The sequence below is a fragment of the Mixophyes fleayi genome, chromosome 6 (assembly GCF_038048845.1).
Source record: "Mixophyes fleayi isolate aMixFle1 chromosome 6, aMixFle1.hap1, whole genome shotgun sequence".
Classification (NCBI taxonomy): Eukaryota; Metazoa; Chordata; class Amphibia; order Anura; family Limnodynastidae; genus Mixophyes; species Mixophyes fleayi.
Genome location: NC_134407.1, coordinates 125,487,540 through 125,511,411, shown reverse-complemented (window position 1 = coordinate 125,511,411; position 23,872 = coordinate 125,487,540). Strand labels below are relative to the sequence as shown.

General features: G+C 38.4%; 1 protein-coding gene across 1 annotated transcript in view; it reads left to right on the top strand.

Moving 5' to 3' along the window:
• Positions 1-23,208, top strand: part of LOC142161565 (putative glycine N-acyltransferase-like protein 1B) — a 62,172-nt gene extending 38,964 nt beyond the window's left edge. Inside the window, exons 5-6 of the mRNA XM_075217292.1 lie at positions 8,734-8,866; positions 23,123-23,208. Of these exons, the coding sequence (XP_075073393.1) occupies positions 8,734-8,840 (107 nt within the window). The 3' untranslated portion in view covers positions 8,841-8,866; positions 23,123-23,208. The remainder of the gene's footprint in view (positions 1-8,733; positions 8,867-23,122) is intronic.
• The last annotated feature ends 664 nt before the right edge of the window (positions 23,209-23,872 follow it).

Sequence of the window (23,872 nt, the reverse complement as noted above, 5' to 3'; positions counted from 1 at the left end):
ATGTTAAAGACAGACAGGGTCCAAGTGTTATTAGTTGACTTTGTAAAGAAAAAAACTGTCCCTGTTGTACATAGTCGTGCAATGAAGACTTACTTTTTCATTTAAAGGCACGATCTTTCAAGTGTAGTGTTTGTAAGTCTAAGTCATATTATACTTTTGGTAAAATTGGTTTTTTTTGTTCCTCTTTATGTTAATTAATTAGTAATAGAATTAAAGTAGGAAATAGAATTAAATAGAATTAAAGTAGGAAATAGAGTGGTATAGAGTTGTAGTGTGGTATAGATAGAGTGGTCCACACAATATAATAATAAAACCCTCAACTGGTCTGAATTCCACCAAACAAGTATCTTGACTGCGTAGTGTGGTGGCCCCGGTACACAATTTGGTACCGAGGCCACAATATAATTAAAAAACCCTCCACGTGTCGGAATTCCACCAAACAAGTATCTGGACTGCATAGTGGGGTGGCCCCGGTACCCAATTTGATACCGGGGCCACAATACCTCCTCAAAACATGCTCCAGACAATTCGTCATTGACAGACCCCAGACAGACAGGGTCGTAGTGTTATTGTTTGACTTTGTAAACCCAAAAAAATGTCCCTGTTGCACTTGCACATAGTCGTGCAATGAAGACTGACTTTTTCATTTAAAGGCACGATCTTTCAAGTGTAGTGTTTGTAAGTCTAAGTCATATTATACTTTTGGTAAAATTGGTTTTTTTTTGTTCCTCTTTATGGTAATTAATTAGTAATAGAATTAAAGTAGGAAATAGAATTAAATAGAATTAAAGTAGGAAATAGAGTGGTATAGAGTTGTAGTGTGGTATAGATAGAGTGGTCCACACAATATAATAATAAAACCCTCAACTGGTCTGAATTCCACCAAACAAGTATCTTGACTGCGTAGTGTGGTGGCCCCGGTACACAATTTGGTACCGAGGCCACAATATAATTTAAAAACCCTCCACGTGTCGGAATTCCACCAAACAAGTATCTGGACTGCATAGTGGGGTGGCCCCGGTACCCAATTTGATACCGGGGCCACATTACCTCCTCCAATTTCCAAGTGTAGTGTTTATAACATCTTAACACTACACTAATTCTAGCACGTCAACACCTCTTGTTTTAAATAATGACAGGGCATTTAACTTTTGATTTAATTTATTGAATTTGTTGGCATTTTCTTTTACTTTTTGAACATGGCAAACGACTGTTGAATGGTCACATAATGCCAAAAAAAAAGTTGCAAGATGGAATTGTCCTTGGGCCCTCCCACCCACCCTTATGTTGTTGAAATAGGACATGCACACTTTAACAAACCAATCATTTCAGCGACAGGGCCTACCAAACAACTGTGGCTGAAATGATTGGTTTGTTTGGGCCCCCACACCAATAAAACAATTCATCTCTCCCTGTACAAACTAAACAGGCTCTACTGAGGAAAGATGTCGTCCTTATCCTCAACCTCTGATTCCTCTCCCCCTACAGTGTGTACTTCCTCCTCCTCACACATTATCAATTCGTCCCCACTGGACTCCACAACCACAGTCCCTCTGTACTGTCTGGAGGGCAGTGCTGTACTTCATTGAGGAATTGATTATTCATTTTTATAAACATCATTTTTTCAACGTTGTGAGGAAGCAACCTCCTTCGCCGCTCACTGACCAGGTTCCCCGCTGCACTAAAAACTCTTTCCGAGTACACACTGGAGGGGGGACAACTCAGTTAAAAAATAGAGCCAGTTTGTACAGGGGCTTCCAAACTGCCTTTTGGAGTTCTACCACGTCACTACCTCTAGTTAATTTAGATTGCAAGGCTTGTAAATATAAATACTTTGAAGATAAAAAAAAGCAGGCTGCACAGTCTGTGGAGCTAGAAAGTGAAATTAAATGGACCACGTTACTTTGGTGGCTATCTATGCCCCCCCCCCGCCCTACACTTGTAGTTGAATATAAATAAAGCAGCCTGCATAGACTGTAGAACTAGCAATTCAAATATACAAAGAAATGGACAAAGGCAGTTTGGTATCTGTCTGCATCAGATCCCCTCTCCACTAGGAGTAAAACAGAAAACTTTTCAGCCGTTATATAATCTAGAATATAAATAGAAATTGAGAAATGCAATTTGGTATCTGTCTGCATCATAATCATCAACATCCTCCTCAGCGCCAGCTACATCAATATCCTCCTCCCAGTGCACAACATTCACACCTTCATTAGCCAAATCTGTAACTGGACTGTGGGTGATCCTTCCAGCATATGCAGAGGGCGTGCTGCAAATGCTGGATGGAGTCACCTCTTCCCGTACAGTGATGGGAAGGTCAGGGTTCACAACCAACAACACCCTTGGACTCGCCTTGGGGATTTGTGATGTCATCTGTTTAGAAGGCAGAGTTCTTTGCTGTTTTGTTGTTGTTGCTGACAGCATAACTCTCTTAAATTTTTTGTAGGGGGGGGGAGGAGGGCTTTGATCCTTGGGTGAAGTTGGACCACTAGTCATGAACACGGGACAGGGCCTAAGCCGTTCCTTGCCACTACTTGTCGTAATTGGCATATTGCCAACTTTACGTTTCTCCTCAGATGATTTTAAGTTTCTTTTTTTGCTGTTTTTTGAGAACTTGGGCTTTTTGGATTTTACATGCCCTGTACTAGGAGATTGGGCATCGTGCTTGCCAGACGACGTTGATGGCATTTCATCGTCTATGTCATGACTAGTGGCAGCAGCTTCAGCATTAGGAGGAAGTGGGTCTTGATCTTTCCCTACTTTATCCTCCAAATTTTTGCTCTCCATTATATGTAGCACAAGATACTGCAGAATGTGTGAACTTGGTAATATTGCAGTACCAATGGACTTATAATGCTGGATTGGTTTTGCAAATTTGGTTATAATTATTATATTTTTTATTTTTTTTTAATTTTTTATTATTTTTTACTTTTTTTTTATTTTTTAAAAACTTGGGAATAATGGGGAAATAACTATGCCCTTAGAAGCACAGAGCACAGCACACAGCACCACTGGACTGAACAGGACACGGCACAGGACCCAGCAGCACTACGGAACTCAGCAGGACAGAGCACAGGACACAGCACCACTGGACTGATACTGCAGAATGTGTAAACTTTGTAATATTGCAGTACCACTGGACTTTTACTGCTGAATGTGTGAACTTGGTAATATTGCAGTACCAATAGGCTTATACTGCAGGATTGGTTGTGAAAATTTTGTGGTAATTAAAAAATATTAAAGTAGTTTTTGGTATTTTTTAAAAAAACTTTTTTTTATTTTTTTAAACACAGGGGAATATTGGGGAAATAACTATGCCCTTAGAAGCACAGAGCACAGGACACAGCACCACTGGACTGAACAGGACACAGCACAGGACCCAGCAGCACCACTGACCTCAGAAGGACAGAGCACAGCACACAGCACCACTGGACTGATACTGCAGAACACAGCACAGCACAGCACAGCACAGCACAGCACAGCACAGCACAGAACTAAACAGCACAGAACTAAACAGCACAGAACTAAACAGCACAGAACTAAACAGCACAGAACTAAACAGCACAGAACTAAACAGCACAGAGGACCACCTAACACACCCTCCCTCTACCCTGATCAATGCCCGAGTGAAGATGGCGGCGACTAGCAGGGAATTTATAGGATCCGAGTATCGCGAGATCCGACAACGGGATTATGAGTCAGAGCCTCAGTTTCACTTTTGAATTTGGCGCCAATACCCGGATCTGTCTCGGATCCGACTCGGATCCGCAACGTTCGGGTGGGCTCGGATTTCAGAAATCCGAGCGCGCTCATCCCTAATATATATCTATATAAATCTCATATAGTGAGTGTACAGTGGGTAGAGTGGCATTTTGTATCCCAATTATTATTTTTTTGTAACCTCCTGGTACAGATGAGGAATTGCTTGTCTAGTAAAATGGTGTTAAGGAGGAATTTGGTAACGGGGACATAGGACCTCAATTCACTGTCTTATTCCTGCTGCATTAATGGTGGATATTAGATGCAGATCTAATACTAGTATAGTCACCATGGCGCCCGCTGTGCGACTGCGTGGCAGCTGCCATGCTTGCATCCACTTGCAAAGGATTGTTTAACAGTCAATTGTTCTAAACTCCGAGTAGTCTTCTTATTAGTCTGTTTCTAGGTTGAAAATCCAACCCCAGCAGCAGGAGCAGCAGCAGTGTGCCTAACGCTCAAGGATTCTTCTGAGGAGTCCTGGCTAGGGGAGGAGTCATTTAGCCTTAGCAACTTGGATGCAGGACTAACTCCGATCACCTGTGATGATATTGACGATGAAGGTGTTGGGGGTGTAGATTGCAGGGATCTAGCTGAGAGATGGGAGGGAGCTGTTGCTGGACTGCTTGTTGTTATTTTTTAGCATAAGTTTTTGCTTTTCCCAAGAGCTTTACATGAACTCACTTCAAATGTCGTAAAATGGATGAGGTTCCCAGATGGTTAAGGTCCCTACCTCTACTGGCTGTGGCTTTACAATGCTACAAATGGCAATACAACTGTTGTCAGGAGTTTGGTAAAAATAATTCCACACATAAGAGGTGGATTTTTTGCTTTTATGTCCAGGCATGACAATGACCTTCTTCTTATCACTGGCAAGAACTGCTTCCACTGGTGCATGACTTGCCGCAGTAGAGTTCATTTACAGCACTGTTTGCTTAGGTGCCTTAAGCCCATTGTATCTTGTTTTGTGGGGGCCCTAACAAACCAAGCACTTCAGCCATAAAATGTGCACTCCATGTCGCTGGAGCACTTGCTTTGTTAAACTGTACATGTTTTTTTCATTATCTTACATAAAGGTGGGTGGGAGGGACGAAGGACAATTCCATCTTGCAGCACTTTATGATTTAGATTATGTTATGAGCGATTTATAATGCTACTAGTTTAGTTGACATTTGGTTCATCCTTTTCATGTTTGCTATATGTTTACATCTCTATGGCAACCCTTACCGGAAGTGAGGTGTCGTTAATACAGAAATTTTCCTAGTTTATTCTATGGGGTTTTATATAGGTATTTAGAAGGTATTAGATGATGGTTGGTACGATCTAATTATTTTATCTCTGGCAATGTGCTGTAGGCTGTTACTGGTCTTATATATGCAATGTCATAGTGATTGTGAAGCTATCTCCATGGTAAACATGAACGGAAAGTTGCATGCGATCTGTGGGGACGGAAATATCTGGAGGTGATTGGCTATTTGGAAAGGAGGCCTCGGTATTTGTATCAGCAAATATGGAAGCAGGGTATGATCTCTTGAGAAAGTCTTTTTGGAGGATGAAACGCGTCAAGGAGATACTGTGGCTTCCTTGCCCTCTGTTTGGTACCTGAAGCGTGGTTGTGTATCCGGCCGGAATTTCACTCTGGTGATACTCGTTTTTCATGTGGACAGATAAGCTGTTTTAAATTTGATATCATGTACGGGCATTATTATGCTTTTTAGCCGCAACCTAGGTGGTTGTTATATTATCTAACATTAAAACCTTTTATGAATTATGAGTCCTAGTATGACTCATTATTAGACTGTATTACTCTATTGTGTCCCTTTCTTTGAGCTGCAGTGCATTTTCGCTTCTTGAAGTCGGGAAGAGGAGCCTGCTGAACACTGCTAATAAGCCTTTGATAAGCTGATATTTCTCTTCATTCTGGTGCGGGCATAATATACTAGTGGATATATTCACTTACCCGCGAGAACTGAATTACGCTATGTGTGGCACCCCTTTTCATTTTGTGTTTTGAATCTTAGGTGTGACACTCGCAAACAGGTGTCTTGATTTGGGAGCAGCCCTCGTTCATCCTAAGTATACGTTTGATGTCTCTTCATTATTAGTAGCACCTTTAAAGCTTAAAATGTGTTTTATATATATATATATATATATATATATATATATATATATATATATATATATATGTATATATATATATGTATATATATACATATATGTATATATATATATATATATATATATATATATATATATATATATATATATAACAACAGATATTGAGCAACCAATGGACTTATGTTTTTATCCTATTGAGCAACCAATGGATTTATGTTTTTATCCTACTCCTCCTTTCCTCAAAAGACTCTCCACCATCTCTTTGTTAATGTTCACAATCTCTATAGCCAAAATTGAGATTGAGTAGAAATTATATTTAGAATTAAATAGTAATCACATGTCCATATACCATTTAATTTTGTGTCCATGTTCACTTATTATTATGGGAGTCATATGTATCCTCCCAATTTATTAGTACATTTATTAACATGTTTAAATCATCATTATCACGAGTATCACTCATTGCTTACATGGAAAGAAAATTCATAGAAGTGAGAAGCATGAGAAACAAAAGGTTATAGTCCAGTACTTGTTTACAGCAATCCATCGCCATTTGACAGAGGGACAGAGCAGGGTGTAGTCACAGGCTGATTACAGCAGGGACAGAGAATATACCTTATTCTTCATCCAATTGTGATAAAAATTGTGATAACAATTGTGATAACAATTCTGATTACAATTCTGATAACAATTGATAGAGAAGAGAGGAGGATAGAGGAGTCTTTTTTTTCAATATTTGGCACCACAGGTGCTTTGGGGTGTCCCCCATTCTTTTGCATTAATATTTCTGGCTGTCAAAGTCCTATTTGTCAGCAGTCTCAAAAAATAATATTTAGCGCTCCCAAGTGCTTTTGGGGTGTCCCCCATTCTTTTGCATTAATTTTTCTGGCTGTCAAAAGTCATATTTGTCAGCAGTATCTAAAACAATTTGTAGCACTACAAGTGCTTTGGGCTCAGAATGAATTCAAAGCAGTCCACATATGAGCAGAATGAGCAACCAGGTTCTTTCACCAGTCCTGATGGTAGTGTTCCCAGTACGTCATCTGGGAAAGGCGATGTCAAACTACACAGTCTTTTTAAATCAGTCAAAAAAAACACACGCCCAAAAAAAAATTACCGTGTTGAAAGGAAAAAGAAGTGTAACTGAGGAAAAGTTAAGTGGCGATAAAAAAAAAATTGCCAACATGCCATTCTACACACGCAGTGGCAAAGAGAGAATGAGGCCTTCACCTTTCTTTATTAGTGGCAGATCCAAAAATGTTACTGAGCCTACAAGTAGTGCACAACTACTGTTACGCGTCAAAGCCGAGCTGCAAGATAACAGTAAGACATTAGATGATGATGTTTACTCTGAATCATAAATGACACCAATCCCTGTGGAGAGTCCATCCAACAGTAAGATGTTTAATCATGAGCATTCTGTTAGTGTACCCATAAAGAGGGGCTCTTTCAGCAGTTCTGCTGATGTATGCCTGAACAGCCCGAGTGTAGCCGGTGACACACAAATTGAGGATGCCACTTTGGAATTAGAAGAGGGGGAGATTTGTGCAGGCGACGAGGGCGCTAATGATGATGTTGATGATTATGATTTCAGACAGATACCAAATTGCCACTCTCAATTTCTATTTATATTCTATATTATATAACGGCTGAATAGTTTTCTATTTTACTCCTAGTGGAAAGGAGATCTGATGCAGACAGATACCAAACTGCCTTTGCCCATTTCTTTGTATATTCTAATTCTACAGTCTATGCAGGCTGCTTTTTTTTTCTATTTTACTACAAGTGGATGGGGGGGCTGATGCAGACAGATGCCAAACTGCATTTGTACATTTATTTTTATATTTTAGTTCTACAGTCTATGCAGGCTGTTTTTGTTCTATTTTACTACAAGTGGATGGGGGGAGGGGGGGCTGATGCAGACAGATGCCAAACTGCCTTTGTCCATTTCTTTTTATATTCTAGTTCTACAGTCTATGCAGGCTGCTTTTGTTCTATTTTACTACAAGTGGATGGGGGGGGGGGTTGATGCAGACAGATACCAAACTGCCTTGGTCCATTTATTTTTATTTTCTAATTCTACAGTCAATGCAAACTGTTTTTGTTCTATTTTACTACAAGTGGATGGGGGGGGGGGGGGGGCTGATGCAGACAGATACCAAACTACCTTGGTCCATTTATTTTTACTTTCTAATTCTACAGTCTATGCAGGCTGCTTTTTTTCTATTCAACTACAAGTGGAGGGCAGGGGGGGGGGGCATAGATAGCCACCAAACTACCTTGGTCCATTTCTTTTTACTTTCTAATTCTACAGTCTATGCAGGCTGCTTTTTTTCTATTCAACTACAAGTGGAGGGTGTAATATACACCCAAAGTCGATGGCTGCATTGCCAATAGGCTAAGATGAAGAGGAAGACAACCAGGTTTGTGTGCAGAAATAAGGACGGCCTATCAGGGATTAAACTGTTTTCTTCCTAATTTATTAGCTTTAGAATTACCTTACTTATCCAAGAAACAGGTGGAGCACTAAATTAGGTTATTTTATGCCCCAAAACATTGATTTTTAAACAAAATTGCAAAAAAAAAACCAAACAAAACCAAAACACGCAAGGGCGGTTTGTCAAAGCCAAAACCAAAACACAATGGTAATCCAGATCCAAAACCAAAACCAAAACCAAAACACGGGGGTCAGTGAGCATCTCTAAAGCAAATGTACATATGTCTCACTCTAACTCAGACCCATGGTGTTTATGAATATATTTTTACTTTTGCTACAGTACTTTCTTAATAAAAAAATATTTTATCAACTTAAATAACTTTATTCCTATTAATGAATTCTTAATATTCCTATTACAGGATGTCAACCAGAGTTGGGGAAGGTGCTTCAAGAGGTTAGTTCCACTTATGGAAGCGACATGCATACAACAAGCAACCTGTTATACATGAGGGATGGGATGAAGTGAGAAGAAATGGAACACAGCACAATAAGGTACAACAAACCATAAAAGACCATTCAAGAATATACTAATGTGCAAAAGAAATGTATACAGAATTATGTCACAAACAAATCGTGCCATTTACAAATGTCGCCCTCCCATCTTTAATATCCACCTAGTTGTGTTTTCCATCATGTAGTGAATGCCATTATTTTTGCATGTATTTTGTACTGTAAAATGTGCAACTGTTTCTATATACATATTGTAGCAACTAATTGCCATTTGCCTTTATTGCATTACTGCAAGAACCAGAAAATGTATATTTTAATTAGAGATGGGCGGGCTCGGTTCCCCGAGATCTGAACCCGCCCGAACTTTGCCTATCCGAGTACCGAGCCGAGCAGGCTCGGTACTTTCCCGCCCATTCGGAATCGAAATCGAAGCAAAAAGTTATTGTGACGTCGTCGGATCTCGGGGCTCGGTTCTCACAATATTTGAAATGCATAAATACCCGCCTCCACAGCAATCCATCGTCATTTGACAGAGGGAGAGAGCAGAGAGCAGGCTGTATTAGAGCAGGGACAGAGAAATAATTGTATACCTTATTCTTTCAATTATTATTTCAATTCTGCTACCAATTCTATTAGCAATTGTTAGAGCAGGAAGAGAGGAGGATAGAGGAGGCATTTTTTTTCAATATTTTGCACTACAAGTGCTTTGGGGTGTCCCATATTCCCCAGTGTGAAACAATAATTTTTCTGGCTGCCAAAAGTCATATTAAGCAGCAGTATCTATACAATATTTTGCACTACAAGTGTTTTGGGGTGTCCCATATTCCCAGTGTGAAACAATAATTTTTCAGGCTGCAAAAAGTCATATTTTGTAGCACTATCTATTGAATATTTTGCACTACAAGTGTTTTGGCCTCATTAAAATGGATTCAAAGCAGTCCACATATGAGCAGGATCAGTAAGCAGTACGTCATCTGGTAAAGCCTATGTAAAAGTACATAGTCTTTTTAAATCAGGGAAAAAACACACACAAATTTTTTTTTACCGTGTTGAATCGAAAAAGAAGTGTAACTGAGGAAAAGTTAACTGCCGGAAAAAAAAAATTGCCAACATGGCATTCTACACACGCAGTGGCAAAGAAAGAATGAGGCCTTCGCCTTTCTCTATTAGTGGCAGATCAAGAAATGTTACTGAGCCTTCTTCTTGTACGGTTACTCGTGACCAAGCAAAACCAAGTAATTTGGAGTCTAAAAGTGGTGCACAACTACTGTTACGCGTGAAAGGCGAGCTGCAAGAAAATAGTAAGGCATTAGAGGATAATGTATGCTCAGAATCAGAAATGACACCAATCCCTGTGGAGAGTCCATCCACCAGTGGTATGTGTAATCGTGAGCATTCTGTTAGGGTACCCATAAAGAAGGGCCCTTTCAGCAGTTCTGCTGATGTGTGCCTTAACAGCCCGAGTGTAGCCGGTGATACACCAATTGAGGATGCCACTTTGGAATTAGAAGAGGATGATGGGCAGATTTGTGTAGGCGACGAGGGCGCTAATGATGATGTTGATGAGGATGATGCAGACAGATGACAAATTGCCTTTCTCAATTTCTATTTATATTCTACAGTCTATAATGGCTGAATAGTTTTCTATTTTACTCCTAGTGGAGAGGGGGTCGGATGCAGACAGATACCAAACTGCCTTTGCCCATTTCCTTTTATTTTCTAATTCTACAGTCTATGCAGGCTGCTTTTTTTCTATTTAACCACAAGTGGAAGGGGAGGGGGGGGGGGGGGGTCATAGACAGCCACCAAACTACCTTGGTCCATTTATTTTTATATTGTTCAGTATATGCAGGCTGCTTTTTTTTCTATTTAACTACAAGTGGAGGGGGGGGGGGTCATAGACAGCCACCAAACTACCTTGGTCCATTTATTTTTATATTGTTCAGTCTATGCAGGCTGCTTTTTTTTCTATTTAACTACAAGTGGAGGGGGGGGGGCTATAGAGACTGACCCCAAACTTTTGCCAAAACCAAAACACGCAAGTAATCCAGATCCAAAACCAAAACACGGGGGTCAATGACCATCTCTAATTTTAATTGCAACGATGAAAAAAATTATAATCTGATTTAAAAGTATAGCACATGGAATGGAAATATTTATGCAGGTCTAACCCTTTGGAAGCTTTTATATATGTGCTCATGCTTGAAATGCGTAATCTGTTTGTACACCATTTGACCATGTAGAGAGATGTACCTCAGGTGAGTTTGCCCTGACCCTATCTGGCTCCCATAGGCAACTTTAAATATACTGTCATCATCATCAACTTGGACTCAGTCTGTTGGGCATACAAAGATATACCGTATTTCCCCATGTATAAGACGCACCTTTTTCACAAAAATTTTGAGTCTAAAACCTGGGTGCGTCTTATACAGGGGTAGCGGGTATGCAGGAGGGCAGCGTTACAGGGGCAGCGAAGGGGGGGGATCAAGGGGGAGCGGGACAGCATTACAGTGGCAGCGGAGGGAATCCAGCAGGCGGGGGACAGGCAGAGAGGGGCAGCGGGGATCCAGCAGGCGGGGGACAGGCAGAGAGTGGCAGCGGGGATCCAGCAGGCGGAGGACAGGCAGAGTGGCAGCTGGGATCCAGCAGGCAGGGAACAGGCAGAGTGGCAGCGGGGATCCAGCAGGCGGGGGATAGGCAGAGTGGCAGCGGGGATCCAGGCAGGGCTGGATTAACCCAATGGGCTTTCTGGGCTACAGCCAAGGGGCCTCGGGCAGCTGGGGGGCCCTAACAAGGATTTTTATGAGTTCTGTCACTTTTTTTTCTTCTTTCAATTATGCCGGCTTCTTCATCGGGTCTGGGGTGGCCCTGCCCCCGACTGTCACTCTATGCAACTATTTCCATTAGCTGCCCTGCTGTCACTAGTGCGGTTGTGGTGCGCTTCTTAGTGAGGAGGACTTGTGAGAGTGAGACCATGACATCTCTATGTCATAGTTTCACGAGATCTCCTCACCAAGCAGCGCACCGCGCACTGTGCCAGCACTAGTGACAGCAGGGCAAGAAGAATAAAGGTGTCGCCTGCAGCGAAGAGGGGAGAGAGAGGGACCAGAAGACTTAATTCGTAAGTAGGTGCTCGGGAACGGGGGAGGGGGGGGGGTGGTTTTGGTGCATGTACATGTTAATCAACACAAACTTCACATTATCAATTGATATTACTCGTAAATGTATTACAGGTTTTTCATTGACTTCCCATTATAAGTTTAGCCAGTTTTATAGATGGTATTAAATTGATTTTCAAATGATTTGCTCTGGTAAAAATATAGCTAGCTTGTCCTGGAAGAATAGGTAAAAGGATGGTGTCAAGATTAAGTAACTTTAATTTTTTTGTATAAATACATATTATTCTTCTACGACCCTGATGATATTCAGATACAAAATTTAATTTTATAGTAGGTTCACTAATATCTGGAATATGGACAGACTGGCTATTTTATTGGATGCTGCCCACCAATTTTATCCACCACTAACTTGATAGCCTTAAGAAAATTGCGACTGTATCCTTTCTCTAAAAAAACAAACGGCTCGTCTATTGTAATTGTCTGAATTAGTACATGTAAGCATTAACAGATTTGAAGTGCATATAAATAAATACTTTATGGTTGTCTATATTAAATACAATATTAAGATCTAGGAATATTTTCTTTCTGTATAGCTGATGAATTGCCTTTCCATAAATCAAAACATCATTGTTGTATCTACACCATAGGTACATCTAATTAGAGAAGGGATTGATGCCCTAAATTAATTTTTCAAATCTACCAATAAAAGATAGATCCATATTTAAAATACTAATTTTCTAAAATAAATTGAGAACATAGAATAATAAACAGTATTTGATTATCTAGCACATAGGTGTTGGTAAGGGACCATAGTACAGTTTGTAAACACTAATCATGACGTAAAACATTGTAGATGTAAATGGGGGCCTCACAGTACCCCTAGCCCAGGGGCCTACAATGTCTTAATCCGGCCCTGGATCCAGGAGGAAGGGGACAGAGGCACAATGGCAGCGGGGGGGCAATTGCTGCTCTGATCACAATCACAGCAGTCGGCCCTTACTCTCCCTGCCTTTTTTGACAGCTACTGTAATATTTTTTTTTCAAATTTTGGGGCCAAAATTAAGGTGCGTCTTATACATGGGAGCACCTTATATATGGGGAAATACGGTATCTTCTAATAAATGTATAATAAAGATATATGTAAGTCAAAATTGGAAGCCTCTCTATGTGGCATGCCTGACTTACATCTCCACGCCCTCCTGTACTGATGACCCGTGATCCCACTGTTCAAACGCAAATAAAATATGCACAATGCAAAATATGAGTCCAGTTTTTACATCCAACACTAAAACACGCCCATAGTTTGCAGACATGAATATCTATTTCTGCCAATACTACCAATTGAAGGTATATGAAGGTATATGCAAGTGAACTCATTTTACAGTGTAAAATGAATCACAATAATGTCACATTTTGACCACACATTGTCCATTTCAGGAATATTGTAGCAATTTGTCTGCATTGTTAAAAAATTAAGCTTTTAGAACCCCCCCCTCTAGAATTGTTGTTTTACTTCTTACCTGGGCCAGTATATTTCAAGGGCAATTTGATTTTCAATAATTTACATCCATAATGGCTCATACACTCAACACATATATGTTACTACACTACTTTCAGTGAAAGGGATGGTATCCATGATACATTTGATTTGACTGATTTCCTAGTCTGTGATTTCTGACTAGAATATCTTGCAAAGAGAAACCATCATGAAATATGTGACCAAGAAAAAATATATCAGGCGCTATATATTTGTAACAAAAATAAACCTGGAGGAAAACTGCAGCTGGATATGGGCAAGGTAGCACCCACAACGATTGAAACAAACATAAAAACAACCAGCACAAAGAATGTCGCCAGATAAAAAGCAAAATGGAAATAAAAAATAACAGATGGAAGAATCAAACCGGCATGTAAACCAAATGAATATATTTATTTGAGCAAAAAAAGCAAGGCTCTAGTAGATAGGAGTATTTCAAATATGTATATACTAGCACATAAAACTAGTGTAACATAGATACTAAAATATACACCATAAAATATCAGACAAATATTGCCTATATAATGTAAATTGAGATAGACCAAGAATATGACAAAGATATGACCAATGGTGTGGCGCCAGATGGCACTATATAGATCCAGACCATAAAACACGCCAAAATACTATGAAGGACTTAGGGAATTGACTCTCAATAGTACAAATGTCCATAGACCAAAAGCAATAATAAGGTCAAAGTAAATATAGGAATCCAATGGAATTCCTGGCATTTTTTATTTACATTTAGCTTTTCATCATGAAATGTGTAACTGAAATATGGTGTGGACAATGTTAATTGATCCATTTTCTGTTTGGATTGTATTAAAACTGTCAATTACTAAAGTAAAAAAAAAAGTTTTAGCCTAAAATTTCTTCGTTGTCCTCCGTAAGTCAAACAAAGTTTTTCTTTTCTTATTAATTCCATTGTAGGTCTAGGGAGATATTACAGGTTGTTTTGTTAGGCTGCTTAGAAAGAATGTCATGGATCACAGCAGCTTTATATGACGCAGAGGCTTTACAAGGCCTCATTGTAATACTGGTGTAAGCTTGAGAAATACGTATTGTGTGGCTATATACAAACACATATCTTATTTAATGCTATTGGCATGTTTAGTATACATTTCATGTAGAAAATATATTCAATGCCCACAAGAGATTAAACAAAATTATTCTGGGTATGTATGTATCGTTTAGTGTGCAGTGTGTTACAGCATGCAAGACAAAGAGATTAGGTGCAAAAGGACATTCATATATCCCAGTACAAGAGTAAAGAGGTCCATACCAGGAAGAGTCTAATTATGAGGACACATACACAAATAGATGGGTAGGTAAAAATGCTAGACATCCAGAAAAGCTGACAACACCTAAAGATAAAATAAAAGGAGTTGTGACTGGGCTTTGCAACAGTCCTATCCATCAATACTATATGATTTCCGATCAAGACTGAAGACAGATGTTAATGTAGATCAAGAATGTTGAAGAAACAGAGAAAGAGCAGTCAGATAGAAAGCTTTAAGGTGTGAAAGTGAAAGGGCTGTACACAGTGCCGTAACTAGACATTTTAGTGCCTTGGGCGAGACATGGCATCGGCAACCACCATCTAAGTGGGAGTGACATGTCACATTTGCCAAGTGGGTGTGGCCAACCTAATGTGGGAGTGTGGCTAACACTTTACTGAAAGAATTCTGTTACACATATTTGCAAATACAATGGTGAGATTGAAATAAATTAACAACCGTTTCTCTGCCCTGATGACCATTTAAAGCATGCAAAAATATATACAGCAAGGTATTCTAATATTTCATGCACATAATACTCAAATAAGAACGATAAAAGAGTAAAAATAAAAAATAAAAGGAGAGAGAGAGACGAAAAAAACTAATAAACCGAATATGGTAAAAAAAACTCAAAAGAGACAGTGTTGTTTAGTGCTGTGTTTTCAAATATTTAACTGTTACTGGTAGTCAGGTGAAGGATGGAAAGCTAGAATGACATAAAGAAGAAGTGAAAAGGTGTGAAATTATAAGCAAGGGTGTTTTATCACAGCAATGCAAGGTTATTATTATTTTTTTGGGTAGCTTACAATTGGGCAGAAGTTATTATGCAAGAGGAGTTTGTAGGTCCACTAGGTAAGTGTGCCACATGCAGCAAGACAAGACGTGTAAATCATAATAGTCAACCAGGATTTAAAAAAAAAAAAAAAGGTAACATTTCTGTTCATCGGAAAAGAGAGATGTGAAAATGAAAAGGATGTAAACAGAGTAAAACAAAAACATTGAATGTCAGCTGTACCTTTATCAGCTCCAGTAATAAGTGCAGAGACACTTGTTCAACTCAGAAGCTAGAGCACATATAAATAAAACCTTTGAATGATAAGTATTCATACTGCCCTGTTATTAATAAAACAGGAAAAATATTGCCTCATAAATCAAAAACAATTAGGATTTCTTTCACAACTTTTTTTGGGTGCAGAGATGCAATTACAAGAACTCCACACAAAGCTTAAAAACATTTTGGCTGGAGACAGAAAGCACATTTACCTTGCATGTGTTGTTTGAGAGAGAGAGAGAGAGAGAGAGAGAGGGGGAGAGGGAGAAACTTCAGCCTTTTACTTCCTGTCAGTTCCACTGCAGAAGTTAAAGGCTGTAGATACAGAGCCAGGTAGCGGGCGCCCCCTTGGGCTTGCGCCCTGGGCGATGGCACCGCCCGCATCTGTCTAGTTATGGCTCTGACTGTAGAGAAATGGGGCAGAAGGTTAATTGGCAGCTGACAATTAACCCTAGTCTGTGTATGTGTTAGGGAATTTAGATTGTAAGCTCCAATGGGGCAGGGACTGATGTGAGTTACAAATATTCTGTTTACAGTGCTTCAAAATTAGTGGCGCTATATAAATAGATGATAATTTGTAGGAAAGTGCAATTGACTATAAAAGGATTTTGTAGGTAATACAGTGATTGTCACTAAGCCATGAGGGTGACTGAGCTGACATAAATTTTGGATAGAGTGGTATTAGCTGCTTAGAGTAGGATGGACAGGTGAAAGGAAGATGCTGCAATAGTTCAAGGCATGAAAACATACATGAGGATATTGGTGGTGGGTTTGTATAGAAAATTATTTCGGCAATATTATAGTTGAAAAAGGTATGTTTCATACTGAGAGTTAAAGCTACACTACTACCTGGTTAAAGGTGGTAGTGCATACTTGCCAACTCTACCTGAATGTCAGGAAGACTACCAGAAATAGGGGTGATCTCCCTCACTCCCTGAAGAGTCTGGCATTCTCCCTGATGCTGAGCCAGTACAAGACGTGGTTGGCTTTGACATCTGTGGCATGATGACACAGTTCAGAAATTGTGTCCTATGTCCATGTATTGATGCCTATGGAGGTGGCCATTTTCATGGAGACCAAGATTTAATCAAAGACTGACAGGTAAGACAACATGACTTCAGTAATGGAGACAGAAATGTAAAAGACACTTCAGTCTCTAGAGATTCATTGGCTGCTTTTCTTTAATGCATAGTTGCCTACTCTCCCGGAATGTCTGGGAGACTCCAGCATTTCTGGGAGACCTCCCAGGCTCCCGGGAGAGCAGGGCAACCTCCCGGTTCTCGCCCCGGCAATAGATAAGTGGCGGGGTTTAAGGACTCAAATATTGTGTCATCTTAGCTCCGCCTCGGTGCCAAAATGATGTGAATCGTCAAGCCCCGCCCCCTCACGCCCACCTCCCCCGGATCTCCCTGAAGCCAACAAGGAAAAGTTGGCAAGTATGTGGTATTGCATGCCTCTTCCCCTTGCCGGAGCCCTGAGGGCTGCTACATGCAGTGCCATTTCCCATGGCTCTGCCAGTTCTGTAATATAGAAACGATAAATTAATTTTGCTAGCCAACTTAAAAATACTACGATGGGGGGTTGTGAGTGGGAGGGACAATCTGTTGATTAAAGCTTTGGAAAAGATAGTCTTTTACAGGTAGGTAGAAAGCAAGAGAGAAAAATACCAGATGTAAATGGACATTTAAAGGTGAAGCTCTGAAAGAATTGTGGTCAAGAGAGCATGTCAGCAGAGAGGAGAAGAGAGGTTCCTACAGTTTAAATTATCATGAGTCCAGTGTCAGGAGAGTAGAAATCTCTTTTGATATATTTTGATTTTGAAATGGGTGGCAATGAACTGTGAGGGATGTGTGGAAGAAAATGACATGGCAGAGGGAGAGAGGAATAATAGATATAAAGAGAGGTGACATAGGCTAGACCGGGCATTATATGTGTCCTGTTACATGTGTATGAATTTAACCAATAACATGGATTTATACTGCAGCATGTGATTATAGAGGGACATACCAGTAAATAAATAGGTAAGGCTAAATTTCCATAGTGGAAAAGGAAAGGGGTTTGCACTAAAAAAAAATAATGCCATGGCATCAGTGATACTGTAGAGGGTTCCAAACATGTCTAGTTGAAAAAAGAAGCAAAGAACAGAAAAATGGACTAGGTGATGATTGATTGGCGGCAGTGGGAGGTTTAACTATAAAGGTAGAGAGTGAAAGGTTTCTGATGAAGACCGGGTAAAAACCTTTATCGTCTCTCCTTCTTTACTCATACAGTTTAGATGAGTTGCAGTTTACCCCACTCTTAACCCATGAAGCTGCCCTTATTCATGGTCAGTCAGTGTTTCGCAACACAGGCTTGGACCTCATTTAGTAGATCGCTGCATCCAGAACTTCCCTACCATCTGTGTCCAAAAAAAAAGGAGTGAATCAGCCCATTGCCTGGTTAGTGCCTGAGCACTCTGCAGAGATACATATGGGCTACACTGAGCCAGCCTACAGGAATATGGGGCTTGCCCGTATAATACTTTTGAAGTTTGCAGCTGTCAATAACAGGAGAGGGGCACCTTTATATGCTCATGCCGTTCCTAGTAATAAGACAAGTCAAGCTGCAATGAAAAAGGCAGGATTCCGACTCAGTGGCAGATGGTTATTGTGGAGCTTCCAGCAGCAAAAATTAAATGCTAAATACTAAATACTTAAAGAAGCACACAAAACAAAATATATTTTTTTGGCTCTAGTAAAGAAAGGTATATTGTCTATCATGTAATTTGCTGCAATTCGATTATTAAAGGTGAAAATGTTCACCATCCCAGTCTGGATACACCATTTCCTACATTCATATTCAACACTTGTGATAACATGAATGTTATATATTTTCTTGCGTGTCCCTGTGGTTTATGCTTTGTTGGCCAGACCAACCAGAAAAACAAAACCTGTCCAGCTGAACATAAAATTCAAATTAAAAAATGTTAACCTGTATTTTATTGACACTAGCACTAAGGCTGTTACCTTTCTAGAAAAGCACTTTTTTTAAACATAGATAATATAGCACAGTTACAGTGGTACATTTTACAATGTTCTTTTTTCCAATTTTATACTAGTATTAATGTCTCATGATATCAATTTGGCATATACTATCATACATTTAACAATAAAGTAAATTTATTATTTGCGGATTGCCGTATCTTGTGATTTAGAATAGATGTGTCTCTCTTCATTAAGTGGCAGGATATAAAAATACAGGGAGAATGTTTCCCTTGAGTTTAAGTTTCGCTCTCATGTTGAACATGATCTTCAATCCTTGGTGGTCAATTGGTAAGTTGATGCAATATGTAGGATAATGGTAATATACCATCATCATCTATTTATTTATTTAGTGCCACTATTTCTGCAGCACTGTAGCACTGTATATCGGATATTATTCCCAATAATTTGGAACAAGGTTCTATATATCAAGCACATAATATATGAAGAAACACATGACACCACTTTGACTTGGTAAAAGCAATAAATTATTACAAATCCTTGATAACGAAACATATAAATCCACATCTATATACATGATCTATATAAATTTTGAACAATTAAATTAGCTATATTACATAGTATCTCTATAATACAATTAGGACATTAAGTCAATTCTTGCCATACCAATATATTAATTATTATGATACCTCTGTGCTAGGCTATCAGCTACTTGATAAACCTTTAGAACCAGGCTAGTAAAGGTCTTTACCTATAGCAGCTGCCTTTCCCGTAGAACTGAACTTGTTCGGAGGTACTCGGATGCCATCAGGACTTAACTCTAGAGTAATAAAAGCTTATCAGAATTACGATAGCGCATAATAGAGGATAACTGGAATATAAAGGGCAGGTACCAAAGATGGTCCAATGGTTGTGAGTCCATAGCAAGTAGGATAACGAGCAAGCAAGCCAGAGGTCAGGACAGGTAGCAAACAGGGGTAATCCTGTAAACAGGCAGTGATCAGGTCCAAGTAGAGTTCAAGCAGGGTCAAAGTTAAAGCCAAAGGTCACAACAGGAATCAGGTCAAATTCAGAATATCCACAGGATAGAACAGAACAGAGCTGGTCAGCAATTGTGCAGCACACAGATGCTATAACTGGCAGGGAGGCTAAGCCCTCTATGCCTTAAATACATGAAGAAGCCAATCAGAGGTTTGGGGCTCAGCTGTTGCTAACTGCCCCACCAGAATATGCGTAATTAAATTTATGAGTTTGAGCACGAGCCCAGCAGGCACAGATCCAGGGTCGTGGCGCTGATCGCAATGGTGTCCCGATTTCAAAGATGATCTAATAAAGTACAGTAATTTGTTAGTAAATGATTTAAAACTAGTGGACTGGAGTGCCTCTGAGTGAATCATTCTCATCTCCTAGTCTATTTATGGTTTTAATGGTTGTAAAATGAAAAGTTACCTGTTGTACATGAATATTGGATTACAAATATTTATTCCAATTTCATATATTTTGACGTTCTATAATCAGTAATACATGTTGCACGTAACAACCGGAAACTTGTACATTTTGGGTTCATATTCAAATATGTAGCATTACTCTTAGTCCAATATTTTGTTTATCCATCTCCAATCTATGTTTTCTTGTCACTTAAATCTGTTATTGTTGCGCACCTAATCTCCTAATTAATGTATTACATGATAGAGGCAACATAGTAGAATTCCATGACAGATTATCCATTTGATAGTTATTGTGATTTGGTATATTTTATATTTACCAAACACAAATAACACAAATTTACTAAGTGACAATATTAAAAATAATATAAATAATAGATGTATGTATCCTTTGCACATATTGTGTTAGATGTACATAGACTAGGTTTATAATACATATAAATGTAGCCATACTATAACAGATTTATTATATACATTTATTTAAACAAGTTAAAAACAGTAGTGAGCTTATGGGTAAATTTGTTCCCATTCATGTTTATATACAACATAAAATGCTTTCATATGAAATAGAAACTTTGTTTGTTTATCTTGTCATTACTGGTGTTAGTTCATTTTGAGCTTTACATTCTCCACCACATTAATGTTGTGTTTTTTCGGAAGTGTCTTTTGTATTTTCAGCTTTATTTGTTTGGTTGCAAAATATATCTATATCTCTTGAGAAGTCAAATTAATAATAAATATACTCCTATTAGATAGTAATTTGAAAGTAGAAACCTGTTCAACATGATACTTTTTTGCAAGGGTCTAAATCAACATTTTTGCAGTCATGAGACTTAGAAATTCTTTTTAAAGCTCCAGGAAACTAAGTTTGCTGCACCCTTCAGTGCAGTAAATCGTTTATAATCAAATTTGACGACATTGTATTTATCAGTTCTTTTGACAATACTATTGTCTCTGAACGGTAATCATGTTCTGGACATTGACATTTTAGTCAGTTTTGTTTGGACACTATTATTTATAATTGTTTGGCACTTGTTCTAGTTATTATATTTAAATAATCTTTGGACATAATTATGTTTTTTTAACTGGTTCACTAGATACAATCAAATTAATTATGTTTTCAGATATAATCTAGCTATTGAAATTCCATCTGTAATATAAACATGTCAACACAATTATGCACACTTATGCCATTCATGTTTCTTTCAAATCATGTTTTGTTACCAATATGTTTATATCACATTATAAATAAAGATATGGATGTTTTATTTTAAACTGTTGTTCAATTGAAGTCCCCCTTTTTTTTATAGTGTATTAAAGCTCTGTCTCCTGAACTGCTTTACTATTCCTTCTGTATTAATCAATGTGTCTGTTATTAATGTCATTTTTCCTTGTTTTTGCAGTGTGTAGCTTATAACAATACTGTGTTTTTATATTGTAAATTATTCATTTAATGGTTTCACAATGTTTGTTACACATTTTTAGAGCAATGTATAATTTAATTAATGATTGATTAACAATAATAAAAGGTCATCAATGTCGCATTTTAAATATTCACTCTTTACATGTAATTGTTAAACTTATCAATAAGCAAAAATGAATATCAGCAGGGACTGCGCTAATCCTGATTACAGCTGGTCCTCCTAAGGGAACCACACTAATGTTCCTAGATCAAAGTAGTATTAAATATATAGGGATAGGAGTATCACAGCGCAAACATGGGTGTTCACATATGTGTGTATATTGTGTGTTTAACCACCGCATACAAAAACATAATTATATATATTAAATAAAAATATACTCAAATTTTCTGATGATCAGATTCTTCAATCATGTGTTCAGATTCTTTCCTCCAAATTTTCAAATGAATGATGCATAATATAAAAAACAAACAAATATAACATAGCCCTATCCTTGAGAAAGACCTGAATTTGGAGGGTTGAAACTCGTTGGAAAAAAATGGGTTACCAAACTGACAGCTTCTTGGATTCCTGTTATACCATCTATAGTTCCAGTGGAGAGAGATATGAGCTGAACCCCGGGGACTTATAACATACTAAGCCTACATTTTTCTCCTATCTGGTAGGAATCCAATCATATTGTTGTTCCAGTGCTTCCTTTTATATTTTTTACTACTATGATGTGCAATAAATATTTTTATAGTTAACTGTGATGCATCAGAAACTATTTTTTATGCATATTCTCACTTAAGAAGAGTCAAGTATACATCCATGAGTATTTAAAGACAACCTGATATCAAGCTTGTTAAGAATATATATCTTGTAAGTGTTCTCACAGAAGGATATGGTGGTGATGGATTCAGCATTGTAATATAACCAATGTGTTATTAACACTACAGGCGAATATTATTTTTGCCCTCTAGTAAGTGCAATCACATAAGAAAAAAATACACGGATTCAATTGGCTGTAAACATTTGAAGAAGAAACCTCAATTTTATGTTTAATTTTGTTAAACTGTATCACACTATGTTATATTTGTTTGTTTTTTATATTATGCATCATTCATTCGAAAATTTGGAGGAAAGAATCTGAACACATGATTGAAGAATCTGATCATCAGAAAATTTTAGTATATTTTTATTTAATATATATAAATATGTTTTTGTATGCGGTGGTTAAACACACAATATACACACATATGTCAACACCCATGTTTGCGCTGTGATACTCTTATCCCTATATATTTAATACTAATTGTTAAACTTGAAGATGTGATCATGTTCTCTAAAACGTTGTACCTCATACCATCCTGAATAAACATGCTTCTTGTATGTAGTCAATGTTACACCACATTAATACAGGATCTCTGAAATTAGTATATCCATCCTCCCTCTTAATTTTTCTCTGTTCTATCTCTGTTTTCTATATAGTGATTTGCAATTCTCTACGCTCAACCCTGATGAAGCAAACCTCGTTAATGCAGAATGGATGTTTGGTGGTAACAAACACAGTGAACTTTTTGTCAAACAATGTATCCAGAGATTTCCCACAGTGTGTGCCAGAAAAGGAGGTGTGGGGCATCCCATTGCATGGGCATTGAGTGATCAATCTTCAGAATTACGTATGGGGTACACAGAAAGACTCTACAGGAATCAAGGCGTGTTTCGTACGATGATAATTAGGCTGGCTACAGTGATGAATTCCAAGGGAGCCCCACTCTACTGCCATGTGGCTCCGGACAATAAGAGTAGTCAAACAGCTACTCTGGCTGCAGGATTCCCACTGGTTGGCAGATGGCAACAGTGGAAGTTTCAGCCTTTGTGACCTCTATTCTGGTTGTTTATATTTCTTATAAAATTCCATTAAACTCTTAGCAAGGAATATGTCAGAAAAAAAAATGTTTTTAGAAGTGACTTACAATAAACATAGATCTTATTAAATGTATACACAGACTATGTGTTAAACTCAAACTCCATGTCTTATTGTTAATATTGGTCAATGGTAGAAATATTAAGAGAGAGAGAGGGAAAAGGAGAGTGAGATATATATATATATATATATATATAGAGAGAGAGATACACACACACACGCACAAACACACACACACATATGGTGTGGATCCCAACAATGGCCACGTTAAACCTATTGTTACAATGTGAATCTATTTTTAACTGTGTCCT